The sequence below is a fragment of the Mus musculus genome, chromosome 5 (assembly GCF_000001635.26).
Source record: "Mus musculus strain C57BL/6J chromosome 5, GRCm38.p6 C57BL/6J".
NCBI classification, from domain to species: domain Eukaryota; kingdom Metazoa; phylum Chordata; class Mammalia; order Rodentia; family Muridae; genus Mus; species Mus musculus.
The window spans coordinates 108776434-108795560 of record NC_000071.6 but is presented as its reverse complement, the minus strand read 5'-3'; the positions used below and the strand labels follow the sequence as shown (position 1 = coordinate 108795560).

Below are 19127 nucleotides of genomic sequence, written 5' to 3'. Positions count from 1 at the left end.
GGAAATACCCCAAAATCTAAGTGGTTTCTTTTTGTTTTGTTTTGTTTTGTTTTGTTTTGTTTTGTTTTGTTTTGTTTTGTTTTGTTTAATGTGGTTCATTAAACTTATCTGCCTGGGTGTAGGCACCAAATGTCAATTCTCACAAAAATCAATTTTAGAAAACTTCAGTGAAGTGCAAACACCTAGGAAACAGTCACCTTTAACTGCTCCTATTCAAGGAAGAGACCTCGGGGTAGCTAATGCTGTAGAGATGCAAATTCAGACAATTCTTTTATGTTTTAGCTTTTCATTTTCAGCTGCTTTTTATTTCCATGCTGGAGAGCGAGAGGAGAAATGTATAATTGAAGACATTCCAAGTGATACATTGATAACAGGTGGGTAAGACAGATTTTTCTACTGACATTTTTGAGGAACAATGTCGTTTTATGTTGTAATGCTAATTAATCTCCAGAGGTCTGCATTATTCAGCAGTGATTATAATGCTAAATAACTTTTTCTCTGATATGCTTTATGTTAATTAAAACTCACATGAAATTTTCCTTGAGGTTGCAATTTATAATTTATAGAACAGGGAGCCTATGTTTGACACCTCAGAATATAACCTTGATTTGTTTTATTTCCTCAAGTAGAAAATCTCTGAGGTCACTTAGCAAATTAATTATGCAAAGCCTGTGTGAAGATTTCTGACAACTCTAATAAACCAGGACACACAGCCTGAGTCTAAATACATCAAATTTCCTGAACTCAATGAAACTGTGGGGAGGGAGGACCATGAGGGTGTCCTACCTACAGAACTTGTCTATGCTTACCACACTGTCACCACATCAATTTCCTTATGCTCCATGATAGAAACACATTGCTACATAAGTGAGCTTCACCCATCTTCTGAGAAAGATGTAAGCACTCAGTAATTTCACCATCATATTCAAAGTCCTACAATTTTTCTAACATGTATATAAGAATCAATATAAAATTTTCTAATTTTTAATGCAAGGAGAAATTAGAAGCTAAATGTATCATGATTCATCACTAATACTGCTTATGTCTTTCATTGATTAATATTGAATCATTTCTGTTCATCTTGACTATTATTCAGTGTTCTAATTTCAAGAATAATAATCTGTTTTGAAAATTTTAAAGAAATTAACGAGCATGTAAGGAAGAGTTTGCAGTAAGCAAAATGGAAAGTTAAATTATAGAATCTATATGTAGAAGAGTAAGAAACTGAGTAGTACTGCAGCCTTCAGTCACTGAGGGAGGAAGTTGTTTTGGAGTCTGGAGTGTTGAAAAACATCCTGAATTAAGACCTGAGCCCTGATACCTCACACAAGCCTTCTAGCTCTACCTCTCTTGCTGTGCTTGTGAAAACAATGGAGATGATATAACAGAACACACGCCTTTGGATTATGAGGATATGGACCTAGCACACAGGAGACAACAGTGTCTGCTCAGTGTGTCCTCAGTGAGTACCTGGATACCTGGGTAAATCCTAGTACAGATGAGGATTTTCCTGGTAACTCTTGAATTTTCAAACTTACAAGTCAAGGAGCAATAGAGAAATAGGAGAGACATATGATCTGTATATTGGTGGCATGGAGCTGAAAAACCACTGGGTCCCTGGAGTTGTTTAAGAAGGAAGACCAGTATGACAGTACAGTGCTCTTACAGATGCATGAGGACGGGTCCCAAGGCTCTTTTCAAGCTCTAACTGAACTCACTTCCATTACCTTCAAACCTCTCATTTCCCAACTATGGTGCCTGCAGGATCACTCCACAAAGCTATCCAGACTAACTTCAGTTTCTATATCTTAATAGTGTTTTTTCTTTAAGATTTATTTATTTTGTATATGTGAGTACACTGTCACTGTCTTCATACACACCTGAATAGAACATCAGATCCCATTACAGAAGGTTGTGAGCCAATTTGTGGCTGCTGGGAATTGAACTCAGGACCTCTGGAAGAGCAGTCAGTACTCTTAACCACTGAACCATCTCCACAGGCACCTAAGGTCAGTTTCTAAAACTGATATAGGAATATAGGAAATTTTTAAATATGTCAGGTGGCATGTTTTGAAAAATATCAAATTACTAAAACCCCAAAGACAAACAGGCAATAGAAAGACATCCACAGACAATTCAGAAAGGGACTTAAATAATTTAATTTTTGAAAGAAAATAGAGAAACAAATGAAAATAATGGGGGTTTTAACTATTGGAATCTTTTAAAAGCACACATACACAAATGTACACATAACAATCAGAAACTCAAAGAATTGAAACTAAGAACTCATAGGATGTATTGAACAGAATTGAAGAAGTGAAGGAGACTGGGTTACCAAAGTAGAGGAGACCTCGACAGAAAAAGTAATGAAAGACCAGAAAAGACTGTGAGAGACATGGAGGAGCCAGGCAGATGAGCATTCCTATACCTGAAGCCCACATGCAAAGACAAAAGTAATAGATGCACTATGAAAAAAGGTGTGGGAACTGATGAAACTGAAAGGTCTTCCTGTGTTCAGAGGAGAGTGATGTGGGAAGCCACGCCCAGGGCACCACAATCCCAGTGCTAAAGGACCAACACCAGAGCCTCCTCTTTAATCACCACTGCATTTATGGATATTCCAGATAATATACTAATATCATTCTTAACATTTATTCTTTAAAATCCCCTTAATGATAAGATTTTATTGTATGCTAATTTTTCATTATAAAATGCTATGAGCTCCTTTAAATTCTGTTCAACACCAAGTCTGGCTTTAGTTCCATTGCTTTAGTTCCTGAGCTTTCGATAGTGTATACATGATCACAAAGGCCATATCAAATACACCATGGAAAGAAGTGATGATCAAAAATATACTTCAATCTTAATGTTGAAGTTAATCATAAAATCCAAATGGACATCTAAAATGACGTGGAATCTAAAACCTTCCACTATGCCCCAATATCCCATAGATACAGCAAAAGCACATATGAGCTGTGTGCTGTGCCTCCTTCCATATCTTAACACTGGTGGTCTCATGGAAATGCACCTATTCAGAAAGTTCAGGAGATGACCTCAGAGCCAGGCATCAAAAGATGTTTTTCTCATTAAGGCTAAACACAGAACACAAAGATACTGCAAAATCTACGACTTTACATACAGAGAAAATACTTTAAAGTCACTTCGACTGTCTAATAGCTGGTGAATCTGAGCCATTTCAGTTATCAGGGGACAAAGTGTCCCTGGACAAAAACAGCACCTGGTGTGTCCCTGACTTGCTGCAGGTGTTTTGTCAAGGTTGGTTCCCACTTCCTGAACTTTGTCTCTAATGTAACAAACATGGCTTCTGAGTTCCTGCTCTAAGTGTGATGGACAAGTAGGCATGCCTTCAGCTCTAATCCCTTAAGGAATGGAAAGATGTTTGAGGAGCACAGGCCTACGCTGGAAGTGGAGAGAGGGACAATACAGGACTTGACAACTAAAGGAACTACAGCAAGCTCAGCATAAGAAAGCCTTGCCTGGAAACCCTTATGACACATTCTGTGTATTCCAAGTTGTTTCCCTTAGTTTTACTTAACAGTGTTCCTTAACAATAAATTAGAGGTAGTTCTGTGTGGGAAGAAACTGAAGACAACTTTAATGGTACATAGGAGGCCAGGGTATTCCTCTGGCCTAGTGAGTTCCTTGGAGATCTCTTCTCATTTGTTTTTCCTCTTTAAAATAAAAATGGTATTTTGTCTGTCTGTCTGTCTGTTTGGTTGGTTGGTTGGTTGGTTGGTTGGTTGGTTGGTTGGTTTGGTTTGGTTTCTCTGTATATATTGGAGGGAGCAGTATATACGCATAGCTGTGGCTCACTGCTGTGGCCTGAAGAAGGTATCAGATCATGAGGAGCAGCAATTACACTCAGTTGTAAGCCACCTGATGTAGGTGCTGGGCAGTAAACTCCATTACTCTGGAAAGGCAAGCAAGAGCTCAACCACGGAGCCTTCTCGCTCACCTCTCTTTTCATCCTTCCTTTCATTTTCTAAAAATGAGGCAGGTAGTGACTTGCAACAAGGAAAGACTGGGAGACAAGAAGATTTGTTGTGAAGACTGGTGATCATTCAGAAAAACAGACAACTAAAGAAAAAATACTACAGGGCATGGAGAACACATGAGTATTGCCTTCCTTTGAAAGGGGTTCTGATAGTATCTGATCCCTCTGCATAAGTACAGCGTGGCTTTTAAGTACAAAAGAAAAGTGACATAATAAATAAATATTACTCAATCTCCAGTAAGACATACCTCATTCCAGACTCTACTGGAGATCTCTCTGCACCCAGCAGTGCCCTGGATTTGGAGCTCTCTGAAGTTGAGCCTGATTCAAGGATTCAAATATCAGTGATTTGCTGAGGAAAGGCTCGCAGACAGAAGGGCAGACACTGAGAAGCAAACTCAGATCCACTAACACCCATCCTGAAATCTTGGGGGAGCATAGGAACATGGGATAACCTCTGACCTCTGACCCAGAAATTCCACTCCTAATTTATAACCCACACAGAACCTTAGGTGCCATTGTTCACAGCAACAGTCAATAGTCATAGAAGAAGATAGGTAAATGCATGGACATAATTAAGAATTTTGACTATTGGAATCTTTAGAAAACAAATATGCATACAAAGCTGGGAATCACAATATCTGAAACTTGTAACACATGGAGTGGATTCCATAGAAAACAGCAAGAAGAGATTAGTAAAGGAGGCTATATTACCAAAGTAGAACAGACCTCAAACACAAAAGGAATGTGAGATCAGAAAAAAAGTGTAAGAGCTATGGAAAAGTTTCTTTTACCCCATGTGTATGGAAGCTCTTGCCATGCTGTGAGAATAGTGGCAAAGCACCTTGTCCCACAGGTGAAAGTGTGTGAAAACCTCTGTCCCAGGAGTTGTTTGCTCAGTCTGGACTGACCCCTCTCCCAAATTTACTCCTCCCATAACCAATGCTTCCCTTCTGACATCTGCTGGCCAAACAGAGCATGACACCTCCCTTCTTTTTTCCTGCTTGCCTGAGGCATGGAGAGGAGTGGCATGTAGTTAGGGATAGAGGAATCTGGACAAAGGCAAGCAGAAGGTACCCTCCACTTCTGGTAATGCAATATTACTGTAATGCTGGGATTTTAAAATGAGGATCACACTGGCATTCGTCAACTCAAAATCCCGAATTTAGCATACACTTTAGTGAACATCAACCACGTAGCTAAGATGTATTCTATTATTATATTATTTCTAGGCAAAAAGAAGAATAAAATGTCTCTTGATCTATGGCACTTCAAAGGATGTAGATTAATGCAAATTTTGTTACCAAAACGCAAGCACAAAAGGAAACATACTGACAAGGGCAATTCCATGGGAGCTGTTGTTGGAATGAAAATTTAAAAGTTCTACAAAAATAAGTTGTGGCCACTGACAGAGCAGTGGCACTCTAACCATCCCAGCAAGCCTCAAGGGGACAGGATTTGGTGGTAGAAAAAAATGTTAACACTTATTCCTTACACAGCAAGGCCCTGGGAGAAACTCAGCAGGAAAGATGCATCAAGAACCAGTTGTTTCAGAGAATGGCAAAACACAACAAATTTCCTGTGGTCATGTATTTGGAAAGTTATTGTCCTCATTCAATAAATGAGTTTGTTTTTTCCAAGTGCCTTCAAATACCTCAGCAGAAGTGCTTTGTCACCTTTTCTGCTCTACTGCCCAAAATGTCCAATGTTCCAATGTACATGAAAACTAATGTGTTCTGCTGTTGTATCACACAGTGGTCCACACAAGTCAGGAGACTGTTGGTGCTGCAGTGCTTCTATATCCTTGTTGATTTTATGTCCAGTCATAAAAGATACCTAGAGCCATCTGGAAGCATCAATGACAAAGATTTGCTTAGTTCATATTTAGGTTTTGTTTTCTTTATCCCGTGTGTTTGGATGCACTATCATTTGGTGAACTTATGAAGGTTATGTCCCTTGATGTCTTACTTGATGTATCTAGTGAGTTATTTGCTCTAACATCCACTTTATCTGAGCTATTCAAGCCTCTATTAAATCATGTCAGAATGGCCTTTTACTTCTTAAATTACCAATAACACTATGCTCAAACTTATTTTCTCCTAAACTGCATTATCATTGGATTTTTAAAGTTCATTCCTACAATCTTTGTCTACCCTTGTTTAGATGATATTGCCTACCATGTAATTATTAATAGCAGAAGTTATGCCTTATACTTCATTACTCTCACATTCTCTTTTGCATTTTGGTTTCCATTTCCCATCTACCTGTGAATTCTTTGGATGTTTTATATTTTATTCCACTTAATCTATAGTGTTTTCCACTATATAGTTTTATTATTTATTATTATCTCCTAGAATGACTTTCTTTACCATTTTAAGAGGAACATAAAACCTTAGCTCTACCACTTGTAATTGTCTTCAATATTATTTCCACATACACTGAGAGGCACAACAGTGTTAAAATTTTTGCTTTCAAATGTTAGCCCCTTTAAACTATCACTGTAAAAAAAATTGCAGGTGTGATGGTGTGGGCCTAGCACTCAGGAGGCAGAGGCAGGCAGAATTCTGTGAGGATGGCCTAACCTACATAGTGTATTCAAGACAGCCAAAGATACATAGTGAGACCACGGGATTAAAGGTGCAGACTACCATGCCTGGTGAAGATTTCTTTTGCTGGGGATCTTGCCCCAACAAGGTCAGGTACTGAGGTGGTTAACAGCATCCAATCAAGGCCAAAGACTGATGGCCTCTGACCTTTAACACCCTCTTACTGTTCTGGACATGAGAAGCTGAGGCAAAATGGTGATGAATCTTGGCAATTTCAGAGAGAGAGAGAGAAGAAGAAGAAGGATAGAGAGGGAGGAAGGAAGGAAGGAAGGAAGGAAGGAAGGAAGGAAGGAAGGAAGGAAGGAAGGAAGGGAGGGAGGGAGGAACGGGGGAGGGAGGGAGGACCATTTTTTTCATCAATTTCACAAGTTCACATGCATGCTTATAGACAAACATATAGCTACATACATATGTATACACATACATATGACAGACTACATATACACACATACAAATACAAATTTGGTGGAGCAGAGCCCTAACAACCACACTTTATTTTTTCTCTTAGAATTTTTATACATTCTCAGACAAAAGTTCTTTATAAAATTACCTCATAGGTAAAATGTTAAAAGAGGAGTTATAAAAAGATGTTGGTAGTATGTTTGAAGCAGTGTTTCACTATATAAGTTCATTATAAGTTCAAAGCAAAGGTTTCATGTGACCTTGTTTTATCACAATGCACACCTGTGACCTCATCCTTGGACATGACCTAAAATAAATCTTTTTCCTTGATCACAAATTTGTCCCAAGCCTGTTTCTCCTCACAGTGAAATTCGTAAAAGATCATTGTATTCCTTATTTTGAAGCCTAGGGGGCAGATTCTATTCTAACTGCATTACATCTTTCTGGCAAGACAACTAAAACCATCTTCTTAAACTTTCTTCCAAAAATTATTTGAATAAAATCAGGAATTCTATAAAGTTCATTTTCATGTTGATCTGCAGGAAGTTTGTCCAATAGCATGGGCTGATGCCCAGGAATCATTAGGCTTTGTAATAATGGCAGGAAGGGCTTGTCAGCAGTGAGAAGCTATCCTAGGATAAAGTCTCTGGGGCTGTGCCTCTCCAGAATGCACCCATTGCAGTCGTACAAACACCAAGCCATCTCCAAGAAACTCATTTACTTGCCATAGTTTTTCCTAGATGGTTTCTATTATTCTTTTACCTCTATTCTTGAGGTTCTTTTTTTAAACTTATATTTACTTATACATATTTATTTGATAAATTTGATGAGTACACTGTAGCTGCCTTCAGATACACCAGAAGAGGGCATCAGATCCCATTACAGATGGTTGTGAGCCACCATGTGGTTGCTGGGATTTGAACTCAGGACCTCTAGATAGCAGTCAGTGCTCTTAACCTCTGAGCCATCTCTCCAGCCCCTATTCTTGAGTTTCTTAATCTTAAATTTCCATTGATCTAAGAGTATCCCCAAGGACATTTTGTTGTACAAAGGATTATGATTAGCATTCTTTCAGTGTTGAAGCATGTGGTACCACTTGCTGGTGTTTCTGCTCCTGATGTCATTTATCCTCACTGACTGTAAGTCATGAACTACTTCTCTCCTAATATTTCTTAGTTTTTTTTCCTGATCTTTAACTTTTGAAATTGATTGTGATGTACATGGAGATGGATTCTTTTAGAGGTTTATCCTGCTGGGGTGTGATAAGCTTGAATGTGTTACATTTATGTCTTTTACAAGATTTGAGGAGTTTTTAGTCATTATTTCCTCCATTTTTTTCTAGCCTAACATTCTTTTCCTTTTGCCCTGGAACTCCACAAATTTTATACGTTTTTGCAGTCCATGAAGCTCTGTTAAAACACCATTCTCCTCAATTGTTCAGGCTTAATTGTTTCCACTGATTAGTTTTGCTTCACGTTCTTTCCAATCATCTTTGCTCTTCTGCAAGGTGGGTCTTCTTTTTTTCCTAAATTTAAATGCTAAATGCTGTATTTTCCTGTTCTAATGTGTTCATTTTGTTCTCATAACTTCTAGTTTTAATTGATTTCATGACTGTTCATACTGCTGTTTGAAAATTTTTGTGACAGATGCTTTAAAAAAATTCTTTTGTCAGCTTATTGAAACAATTGTGTCATCCTAGTACTAGTGTTAGGGAATTGTCTTCTCTTAATCAAGTTGAAATTTTCCTTGTTCTTCACTAAGGTGAGCAACTCTGAGTTATACTTTGGGCATTTAAGTATTATACTATAACTCTTATTCCTACTTAACAACTTGATTAGAAATATGAATCTAATTGTTTTGACAATTCTAATGCATGGTCATGGCCTAAAACCCAGATTGGAGCTTTTCCTCTAACTCTCTCCTCTTCCGAATCTTCCTAGTTCTTTACATAGAGGAAGTTGCTCTAGGTTGTTTATTCAGTGTGGGCTCCACCCCAACCTCTTCACAGCTGAAGCAGCCAGCATACAGAATGCAATTTCTTTCAGACAACTCTTTTGAGCCAGGCCATGTAGCAACAAAGGGATTTCATTCTCCAGAGATACACCTCCCCCTCTTTACAAATTACAAATTTTTTACATACAGACTAGAATATGTAGGAATGGGGAAATAACACAACATCTGTTGAGTTGTGCTGAGTCCTGAGGTCCTGAACCAGTTCACTGCCTTTCTTTACTTTTTAGTCTTTGGTTGTTTCATAGCTTTTCTAGGGTTAACTTAGTGGTAATTATAATATTTTCTGTGCCTCCTAATAAGTGTTTTGTATTTTGTTACAGGGACATTCAAGGTACAGCAGTGGGACATAGTCAGACATGACTTCCTTGAATCTGCTCCTGGCTTAGGAATGTTTGTGACTGTTACAACTTACAATGATGAGGTAAAATACCCTTCTACATTGTCCCTATTTCTAGTTGTAAAAGCTCTACAAGATCATCAATCAGAAACTACTGCCTTTTACGTGGAACTGAACAAAATGCAGAAAACAGACCTGTGAGATAGCTCAGTGGATAAAGGGTACTTGCTGCCAAGCCAATTGTCCTCTGAACTTCACACATATGCCACAAAAATAGATATATGTTAATAGATAGAATGATACATAGATGATAGATAGATAGATAGATAGATAGATAGATAGATAGATAGATATCATTTTTGACTGTTTAGTTGATAAACATTCCCCTTTAATGGTATATTAAGAGAAATACAGCACATGGCAAGATTCTTTAATTTTTCAATCAAATCAAAATTTGAAGACATTTAAAAACAGAATTTTATACATACATGTATGGTGATGTTTGTGTAGTATGTATAGTGAGCTGAGCAACCCTACATAAACTAGTGATCAAGAAAATCCCTCATGGGTCAAGGACACTGCAAGAAAATTCACAGAATCAACTAACCAAGGATTATAGGGTTCACAGCCAGTCAATTGACAATCAGGGAGACCATATGGGCCTAACCTAGGCCCTCTGCATATATGTTATGGTTGAGCAGTTTGCTCTTCTTGTAGGACTCCTATTAATGGAACAGTGGCTGTCTCTGACATTTGTGCCTGTTTCAGAACCTGTTTTCTCCTACTGAGTTGCCTAATCCAGCCTTAATACCAGGGTGTGTGCCTAGGCTTATTGTCACTTGATCTGCCATGTCTGGTTGCTGTCCCAGGGAGGCCTGCTCTTCTCCAAAGGGAACAGGAGGAAGAGTGGATCTAGGAGAGGTTGGGGGTAAGGGACTGGGAGGAGAGGAGAAAGGGAAAATTTTGTCAGGATGTAATATATGAGAGAAGAATAAATAAAAATGAAATATACATTTGAAAAAAGAAAACCCCTCATAAACATATCCACAGACCAACCCAAAAAAGGCAATTGCTCAGTTGAGACCCCTTTTTAAGGTGATTCTAGGCTGTGTCAAATTGACAATGCTAATGAGAACACAAGGTCAACTCCGTTTTAGCTTGACTCTTATGAGTTTTAAAGCTTCATGTTTTACATTTAGATCTAGGATCCATTAATTATTATAAAATCTATAAAACCTGTATCTTGAAAACTTCTTTCAGTTCCTCTTCTCTGTTTCTCTCAGACCTCATTTGCCCTACCCCTGTCTCATCGTTCACCAGGAGAGGTGCTTCAGCCTTCTACTATAACCTCTCCAGCTCACAACCCCTCCCCCACTCTAGGAAGTTGTTCTTGGATCCACAAGGCGAGGTGGCCCCTCAGGCTGCCACCATGTATCTAGCCAGCATATGTCAGGCCAGCATAAACCCCCTAAGTTTGGGTCTCCCTCGATTTCTTTTAGTCTCCCACCTGCCTAGGAAACTGCTTTGGGAAGTGCTTGTCTATAGGTCTGTGCTAGTTAGAGAACCAGTTTTTATACTCAGCAGAGACTTCTTAAAAATTTTTGTCTCCTCACAGTTCCTGGGGTGAAGTCTCCCCTGAGTTCAGCTGCATGCTAGTTTACCTGTGTTTCCTAATCTCTTCTTTATTCTAGCCTCCTCTCCTTCAGTCCTTCCTGCTTCTTCCACAATATCTTCCTCATCATCTCCTTTGAATCTCTCTTGAGCCCCTATTTCCCAGAAATTTCTCTATCCCTGCTGGATTTCCTACCTCCTATTTCCTGCCTCATCTCATTGGCCATAAGCTCTTTACTGACAGGCGATAAAAGATATCCTCTCTCTCCCTCTCTCACCCTCTCCCTATCTCTTTTCCTCCCTCTCCCTCTCTCTCTCCCTATATCTCCCTCTCTTCCCCTCTCTCTTCCTTTCTCTCCCTCTCCCTCTCCCTTTCTCCCTCTCTCCCTCCCTTCCTTTCCTTTTTTCCCTTTTCCTCCCCCTCCCTCCTCTCCTCCCCCCTCCTTCTTTCTTTTATAACCCAATGAATGAAATTTGTGCTGCCCACATACTAATGGGTATAGGATTATCTGCATCAATAAAGAAAACTGACTCTCCCCCAAAAGCCATTAAGAGCCCCACTCCATGCTAGAATGTCAATTGGCTTGATATTGTGCTGATCTTATGTATGCAATCACAGCTGCTGTGAGTTCATGAATAAACAGTTTTGCCATATCAAGACAATATTGTTTTCTCATTTTCATCCCTGACTTCTGTCTCCTCGTCCATGATCATCCCTCTCGAGGAGGGGGAGGACAGCTGGCAGAATGGTGGTGACGGTGGGTGGTGGTGCTGGTGTTTGCTTTTGTTTGGGGAATTTTAAGGGTGATAATTTTTTCGGTTTTCTTTTTACTTATTCTTCTCCCATACAATACATCCCAACTGCAGCCTCCCCTCCCTCCACCCCCCTCACCAGCTCCCCTCTCCCCCAGATTCACTGCAACTCTATTCCCCTTCAGAAAAGAGCATGCTTCTCAGGGATATCAACCAACTATGGCAAAACAAGAAGCAATAAGACTAGGCCCTAACCCTATAATCAAGACTGAAAAGACAACTCAGTAAAAGGAAATGGTCCTGAGAACAAGCAAATGAGTCAGAGACACCCCTTCTCCCATGGTTAGGAGCCCCACAAAAAGCCAAAGCTAAACAACCACAGTATGTATGCAGGTTCTGTGACTGCCATTTCAGTTTTCTACAAGACCCTACGAACTCTGCTTAGTTGATTATGTGGGCCTTGTTCTCCTGATGTTCTCAACCCCTCTGGTTCCTATAATCCTTCCTCCCTCTCTTCTGTGGGGTTTCCCAAGCTCTGCCGAGTGTTTGGGTGTGGATCTCTGAATCTGTTCCCATTGAGATCTGAATTACCATTGCCCCAGCACATCTTGCAGGCAGGACATGTGTGGGTCAAAGGTTTTGTGGCTGTGTTGGTGTCCCAGACCCATTACTGGGAGCTTTACATGGTTACAAAAGATGGCCAATTCAGGCTCCATTACTAGGAGTCTTTGCAAGGGTAACCCTCATAGGTTCCAGGAAGTTCTCATTGCTCTAGATTCCCACAATGCCCCCTAAATGCCCACCTATTACAGCCATCCTTTCCTCTCCCACTTGATTCCCTCCTATTCCCATGCCCACCTGCCCCAAGTCCATCTGCAAAATCTATTCTATTTCCCCTTCCCAAGAGGATTCATGTGTCTCCCCCCTGAACCCTCCTTGTTACTTAGCCTCTCTGGGTCTGTGAATGTAGTATGATTATCCTTTACTTAACAGCTAATATCCACTTGTGAGTACATATTATGTTTGTCTTTATAAGTCTGAGTTGCCTTCCTCAGGATGATTCTAGTGTCACCATTTGGCTGTAAATACAATAATGTCATTTGTCCTAACAGCTGACTAGTACTCCACTGTGTAAATGTACCACATTTTCTTTATCCACTCTTCGGTTGAGGCTCACTGAGTCTTGAGGGGAAGGGATGTCCCATTTGTGACTGAGCATTCCACTCACATTTATTCTCTGCTCTTTGACCAGTTGTCAGCCCCTCTCTTTTTTAATTTTAGCTTATTAATGTGCATGGGTATTTTATCTGCTTGTATGCCTCATGCCTTTGGAGGAAAGAAGAGGTTATCAAATCCCTTGAAACAGGAGTTGTAGATGGTTGTGAGCTACTATGTGGGTATGGAAAGGGAATCTGGATCCTCTGAAACAACCATTAGTGCTCTTAACAGTTAATCCATCTCTTTAGTCCTTCCTCTCCCTTTTGAAGCCTATCAATAACAGAACATTTTTCATTTTTCCCAAGTTGTCCTAGAATTGGCAATAAAAAAAACATAAGTCTACTTCAAATATTAATTTGTTTATAGATCATGTGGAAATGCTTATGAGCTAAGAATTCTTAATTATCCTGGTTTTATATAATCTCACTTATACACAAGGTATCATTAGGTAAACTGTTGCTAAAATTTGGACAAACTGTTATGTTAAATAAATTAAGAGCAATAAATTTTTAATTTTGCCTCCACTGATCCATTCTCTAATACTCACTTTTCTTTATGCAGATTTTAGCTTCTATGTCTATGTCATCACTGTTCTTATTGGAGAACTTCCTTTAACATTTCAGAGAAGGTAGTTCTGCTGACACATTCTCCCAACTCTCATTTTTCCAATACAGTATCTGTGGTCAACTCTTAAGGACGATTTTGCAAAGACCTAAGTTGGTAGGTTCTTCTCTCCTGACATACTAGATATTACCTTCACTTTCCTCTTGTATAGTTAACAAAAAGTCAGGCATCTTGACTCTTCTATAGGTAAATGTCCCCTTCAGTGTAATATGATATACGTAGGTGGAGTTTTGTTGTGACTCTTTGTTTTGCTTTGGCATTAACCCTGCATGGTGTTTCCTGAATTCTTTACAACCACATCTGGTATCTATCTGACATTAACATGAAATTTTTATTTTTATTTCAAATACTCTCCAAAGTTTGCTTCAGGTTTGTCCATGCTACTTTAAATGTTTCTCATTTTTCTTTCTCTCTCTCTCTCTCTCTCTCTCTCTCTCTCTCTCTCTCTCTCTCTCTCTCTCTCTCTCTCTCTCTCTCTTGCTGATACCACCAGTATGGATATTAAGTTTTTGTAGTTTCCTCCACGTTCTTGGATATTTTGTCCCACTTAGTTTTCCTTTTGTTTTTTGGTTTTGGAAGTCAGTCTATTCTCAGATTTTAAAAAATCTATTTTCAGTAACAGCCAACCACTAATAAATACCCTAAAAACAGCCTTTATTTCTTTTTACAGTATATTCTGTCTCATCATTTATTTTCTTAGAGTTTCTCTATTCATATGACCCACATTTTCTTTTGGGTTGTCTACTTTTCCCATTATATTCTTTGGCACATATTTTACAAAACTTCCTGGCCTGGTAATCCTTTAGCAGAAAAATTCTTGCTCTGGCAGTTCTAATATCCTTGATTCTAATATCCTTGCATTTATGCTGTACTCTCTTCATGCATGATTTTCACCTTTCATTATAACATACATAGATATATAGAGAGATGTATATATAATATACAGATAATATATGTAGATATAAATATGATATGATGTACCTGGTACAAGGAATCTAGTACCAGCTTCCATAGATTTTTTTTTTACTTGTGCATTTTTGCTCTAGTGAGTTGTAATTCTTTGTATCCATCTGTCTATCTCTCCAATTCCATGGAAATGTTTATCATGTGAATTCAATTATCTAATCCATCTAAAAACTGGGGTTTTCAGTTTACTAAGATTTTGCTTGTTATAACAGATATCACAAACACACACACAGAGAGAGGGGGGTACTTTTACAAACAATGCTTTTTATAAGAATAATATCCAAGATTTCTTCTATAAATTAGCATAAAGAGTCAGATGTGGTGGTGCATCTGTAATCTCAATACTCCAGAGATAGAGATAGGTAGATTAAGAGTTTGAAGACATCCTAAAATAGTAAGAGACACACATATGCAGGGCAGTGGTGGTGCATGCCTTTAATCCCAGCACTTGGGAGGCAGAGGCAGGTGGATTTCTGAATTTGAGGCCAGCCTGGTCTACAGAGTGAGTTCCAGGACAGCCAGGGCTACACAGAGAAACCCTGACTCAAAAAACCAGAGAGAGAGAGAGAGAGAGAGAGAGAGAGAGAGAAAGGACATATATTTTTCTTTACTGTTACATACTATTCCTTAGTTAATGTTTCTTTATTTCAAAGTGACAATCTTGCTATCACAAGTAGCACAGTAAATATTATCTTCTGTGTAACTTTGTAACTTCTACATGTTAATAAAATACTCTTCTATAGGTAGGGTTGCTGATTTAATGATTATATATTTTGTAAGTTTTAACACACATTGCTTAACTGCTGTCCAAAACAGTTTAGTTGCTCGGTCCTTCCAACACTCTTTGGAAACTATTTATTCTTCCATACCACCCAAGAATTTTAAAATCCTTCCAAACCTCAGGATAAACAAGGGACGTTTTGCTATAATTTGAATTTTTGTTACTTGTAAGGCTGAGTAGTTTTCATGTTTATTAACCATTTTGTTTTTCATCAAGACTGTATAATTTTAATACACCTATTAAAATAAAGGTAAAAATAGAGAATAATAAACTGTTGACACTCTCAACCCTAGGTATTATTATCCAAGTTATATGGTGCACAAGGAACATTCTATTTTACTTCTCATTCATCTGGTGAACACATCATTTGCTTAGAATCTAATTCTACACAGTTTGTGTCATTTGGAGGAAGTAAGCTGGTGAGTATCTGCCTATATATTCTGTTATTGAACACAAAATCACTATTCAAGTATGGCATAGGTTTGCAGAGTCACTCAGACTGACTGGGAACTTAATAAAGATATGTGTACAGATCTTGGTACAACAACCAAAGAGGGAGCTGGAGAGATTGGAAGGTGTTCAAAGGGAACCATGAAGTTGATTAAAGGGTTTGAAAAGTAATTGTTGTGAGGGAAGGTTCAAAGAGCTGTGATTACTCAGGCTTGAAAACAAGTGAGGGCTGAAGAGAGAATTAATAATGGAATTCTAATAACGAAAACTCTTACACAGTACAGGGGTGATTCACTATTTTCTAAATGTCAGTATACAAAAATCAGCTCTATGTAAAGAGAAACTTCCATAGAACAATAATAATTTTTTTCTCAACAACAGAGGTATTACATAACAATACATTTAATGTTCATGAAGGTTTAAATATATGTTAAGGTCAATGGGTTACAAAAATAACAAAAATAAATGTTATTATGAGAAAGACTGTTGAGTACAGTAGAATAGAGTAGAGTAGAGTAGAGTAGAGTAGAGTAGAGTAGAGTAAGAAATAGAGTGATAGTGTAGGCAAAAATAATAAAAACTCAAGATGGTGTGGAACCTCAGTCATGAAAGGGAGTAAGTGAGAGAAACCGAGAAAACAATAACACAAAGAGAAAGGAAAGGAAAAGACTACAGCTAATTTAATTCAAACATGCAAGGGTTTGTTTCCCCCCTTTTTACTGTTTGTACAGCGCATCCACTTAGATATTCGAGTTGGAGAACATGACCTTGATGCAGCTATTGTTCAAGCAAAGGATAAAGTTAATGAAGTAACCTTCAAGCTTCAACATCTAATTGAACAAGTGGAGCAAATACTCAAAGAACAAGACTATCAAAGGGTCAGTCTGTCTATTCAACTTAGTTTATCTCTTCTTGTCAAAACTTCATTTCTCAACACAAAATCTTTGAACCAAGGATAGAACAAACTGCCTGCCCTCAGTCTTTCTAAGCTAGAACTGTGTGGATGTGAAGGGATTAGAGAGAGAGTCACCTTTCTTCACTCTGCTGGCCCATAAGTTCCTTTAGAAAAGGGAATTGAGGCTCATTTGCCTCTTCGTCCTCCAAAGTTACTAGCCAAGCATTCACCCAATAACAAAGGATGTGTGTTTATAAAACAAAGGAATGCTTCCAGACATGTCCCATTCACTTGTAGAGACCCAAGTATGTGCACATTCAGGATCACAGCTTCTTTTTATTAGATATTTTCTTCATTTACATTTCAAATGCTATCCCAAAAGTCTCCTATACCTTTCCCCCACCCCGCTCCCCTACCCACCCACTCCCACTTCTTGGTCCTGGAGTTCCCCTGTACTGGGGCATATAAAGTTTGCTAGACCAAGGGGCCTCTCTTCCCAATGATGGCCGACTAGGCCATCTTCTGCTACATATGCAGCTAGAGACATGAGCTCTAGGGGTACTGGTTAGTTCTTATTGTTGTTCCACCTATAGGGTTGCAGACCCCTTCAGCTCCTTGGGTACTTTCTCTAGCTCCTCCAGGGGGCCCTGTGTTCCATCCTATAAGTGACTGTGAGCATCCACTTCTGTATTTGCCAGGCACTGGCAAAGCCTCACAGGAGACAGCTATATCAGGGTCCTTTCAGCAAAATCTTGCTGGCGTATGCAATAGTGTCTGCATTTGGTGGCTGATTATGGGATGGATCCCCGGGTGGGGCGGTCTCTGGATGGTCCATCCTTTCATCTTAGCTCCAAACTTTGTCTCTGCAACTCCTTCCATGGATATTTTATTCCCTATTCTAGGGAGGAATGAAGTATCCACACGTTGGTCTTCCTTCTTCTTGATTTTGTGTGTTTTGAAAATTGTATCTTGGGTATTCTAGGTTTCTGGGCTAATATCCACTTATCAGGCTCACAGTTTCAATCTTATGACATCAAGTGTTTTCTGAGTCTCTGTGCTCACTAGATGCTAGCCAGATATGGATACAAATCCACTCACTTACTTTGCCATAACCAAGTCTTAGTTTCTTTATCTGAAAAATGATGAGGTGTGGTAATTCAATAAGGCAAGTGTGTGTGGCATAGAGCTCATTTTCCTTGATGGTAAAAACTATAAAAAGTAATAGATCAAATTCCTGCAATGGACACCAAAATAAAAGAATATATTTAGTTAAATTGTCTTACAATTGGCTAAATAATATATTGCATCTTAGAAAATGATATTCTACTTTTTATAGCAAATGGATAAAATTAAATACCAAGAACACATTCGGGAATCTTCACCTCAAAAATCACACACAAAGTACTTTAAGAAACTTAAACTTTTTATCCCTTTTCTGAATAGGACCGTGAAGAAAATTTCCGTATAACCAGTGAAGATACCAATAGAAATGTTTTATGGTGGGCTTTTGCACAAATATTGATCTTTATCTCAGTTGGAATTTTTCAAATGAAACACCTTAAAGATTTCTTCATAGCTAAGAAGCTTGTTTAAAATACTGTAAGTGAAAGCAAATAACTTGTACAATATTTGAGTTAATAAACCAAAATACGTGTATAAATGTGTTATTTTCTTATTTAAAAGATATTAGATATTGAAGTTAACATTATAAAATGGAATTCCTGGGTTTTTTTAATGTTACTTTAATAATGTAGTTTTTGGATGTGGTAAAAATAAACATATCACTTTAAGTTAAACTTGATATAAATCAGCAACAACCAATAAGCTACAGATGCAATTTGAAGTTATTTGGTCACATCACACATTTAAAAAGGATTTTACATATATTCTTTATCTCTCTCTCTCTATCTATCTCTATCTCTCTTTCTGCAAGTGGGTCCTTCTCTTTTTCTCTTCCCCTTGCCCCCTTATCCCCATGACAACTTCCCTGGCCTCAGTCCTTGGGGCCAGTGAACAGCTTCCCAGCTTCCCAATAAATCTGCCTTTAATATTGAAAAAAAAAAAAAGGATCTTACAAAAGGTAACAATTTCAACCCTTGTGGAGCCAGGTGGCGGTGGTGCTGCTGGCAATGCCTATAATCCCATCACTTGGGAGGCAGAGACAGGTGGATCTCTGATTTCAAGGCCAGGTGAGTCTACAGAGTAAGTTTCAGAACTTCCAGGACTACACAAAAGACCTTTCCCCAAAAAGGGGGTGGGGACAAGGAATATATATATAAATATAAATGTATGGCATATATTATATAGTTAATGTGACATATCAAAATACTATCAGGCAGAGCATGTGACATGGGCCTCTACTGCTACTCCTAAGGAAGCTGAAGCAGGAGGATCCCTAGAGCCCCCAAGTAGAGACCAGACTGACAGCAGACTGTGTTAGTCACTGTTCTATTGAT

General features: G+C 38.6%; 1 protein-coding gene across 1 annotated transcript; it reads left to right on the top strand.

The window, feature by feature from the left end:
• The first annotated feature begins 197 nt into the window (after window positions 1-197).
• Window positions 198-18326, top strand: Tmed11 (transmembrane p24 trafficking protein 11). The gene is made up of 5 exons (NM_026109.2): window positions 198-374; window positions 9357-9457; window positions 15620-15745; window positions 16508-16654; window positions 18115-18326. Exons 1-5 carry the CDS (start codon window positions 251-253, stop codon window positions 18262-18264), a joined length of 648 nt encoding a protein of 215 aa, NP_080385.2. The 5' UTR covers window positions 198-250; the 3' UTR covers window positions 18265-18326.
• Window positions 18327-19127: the final 801 nt, after the last annotated feature.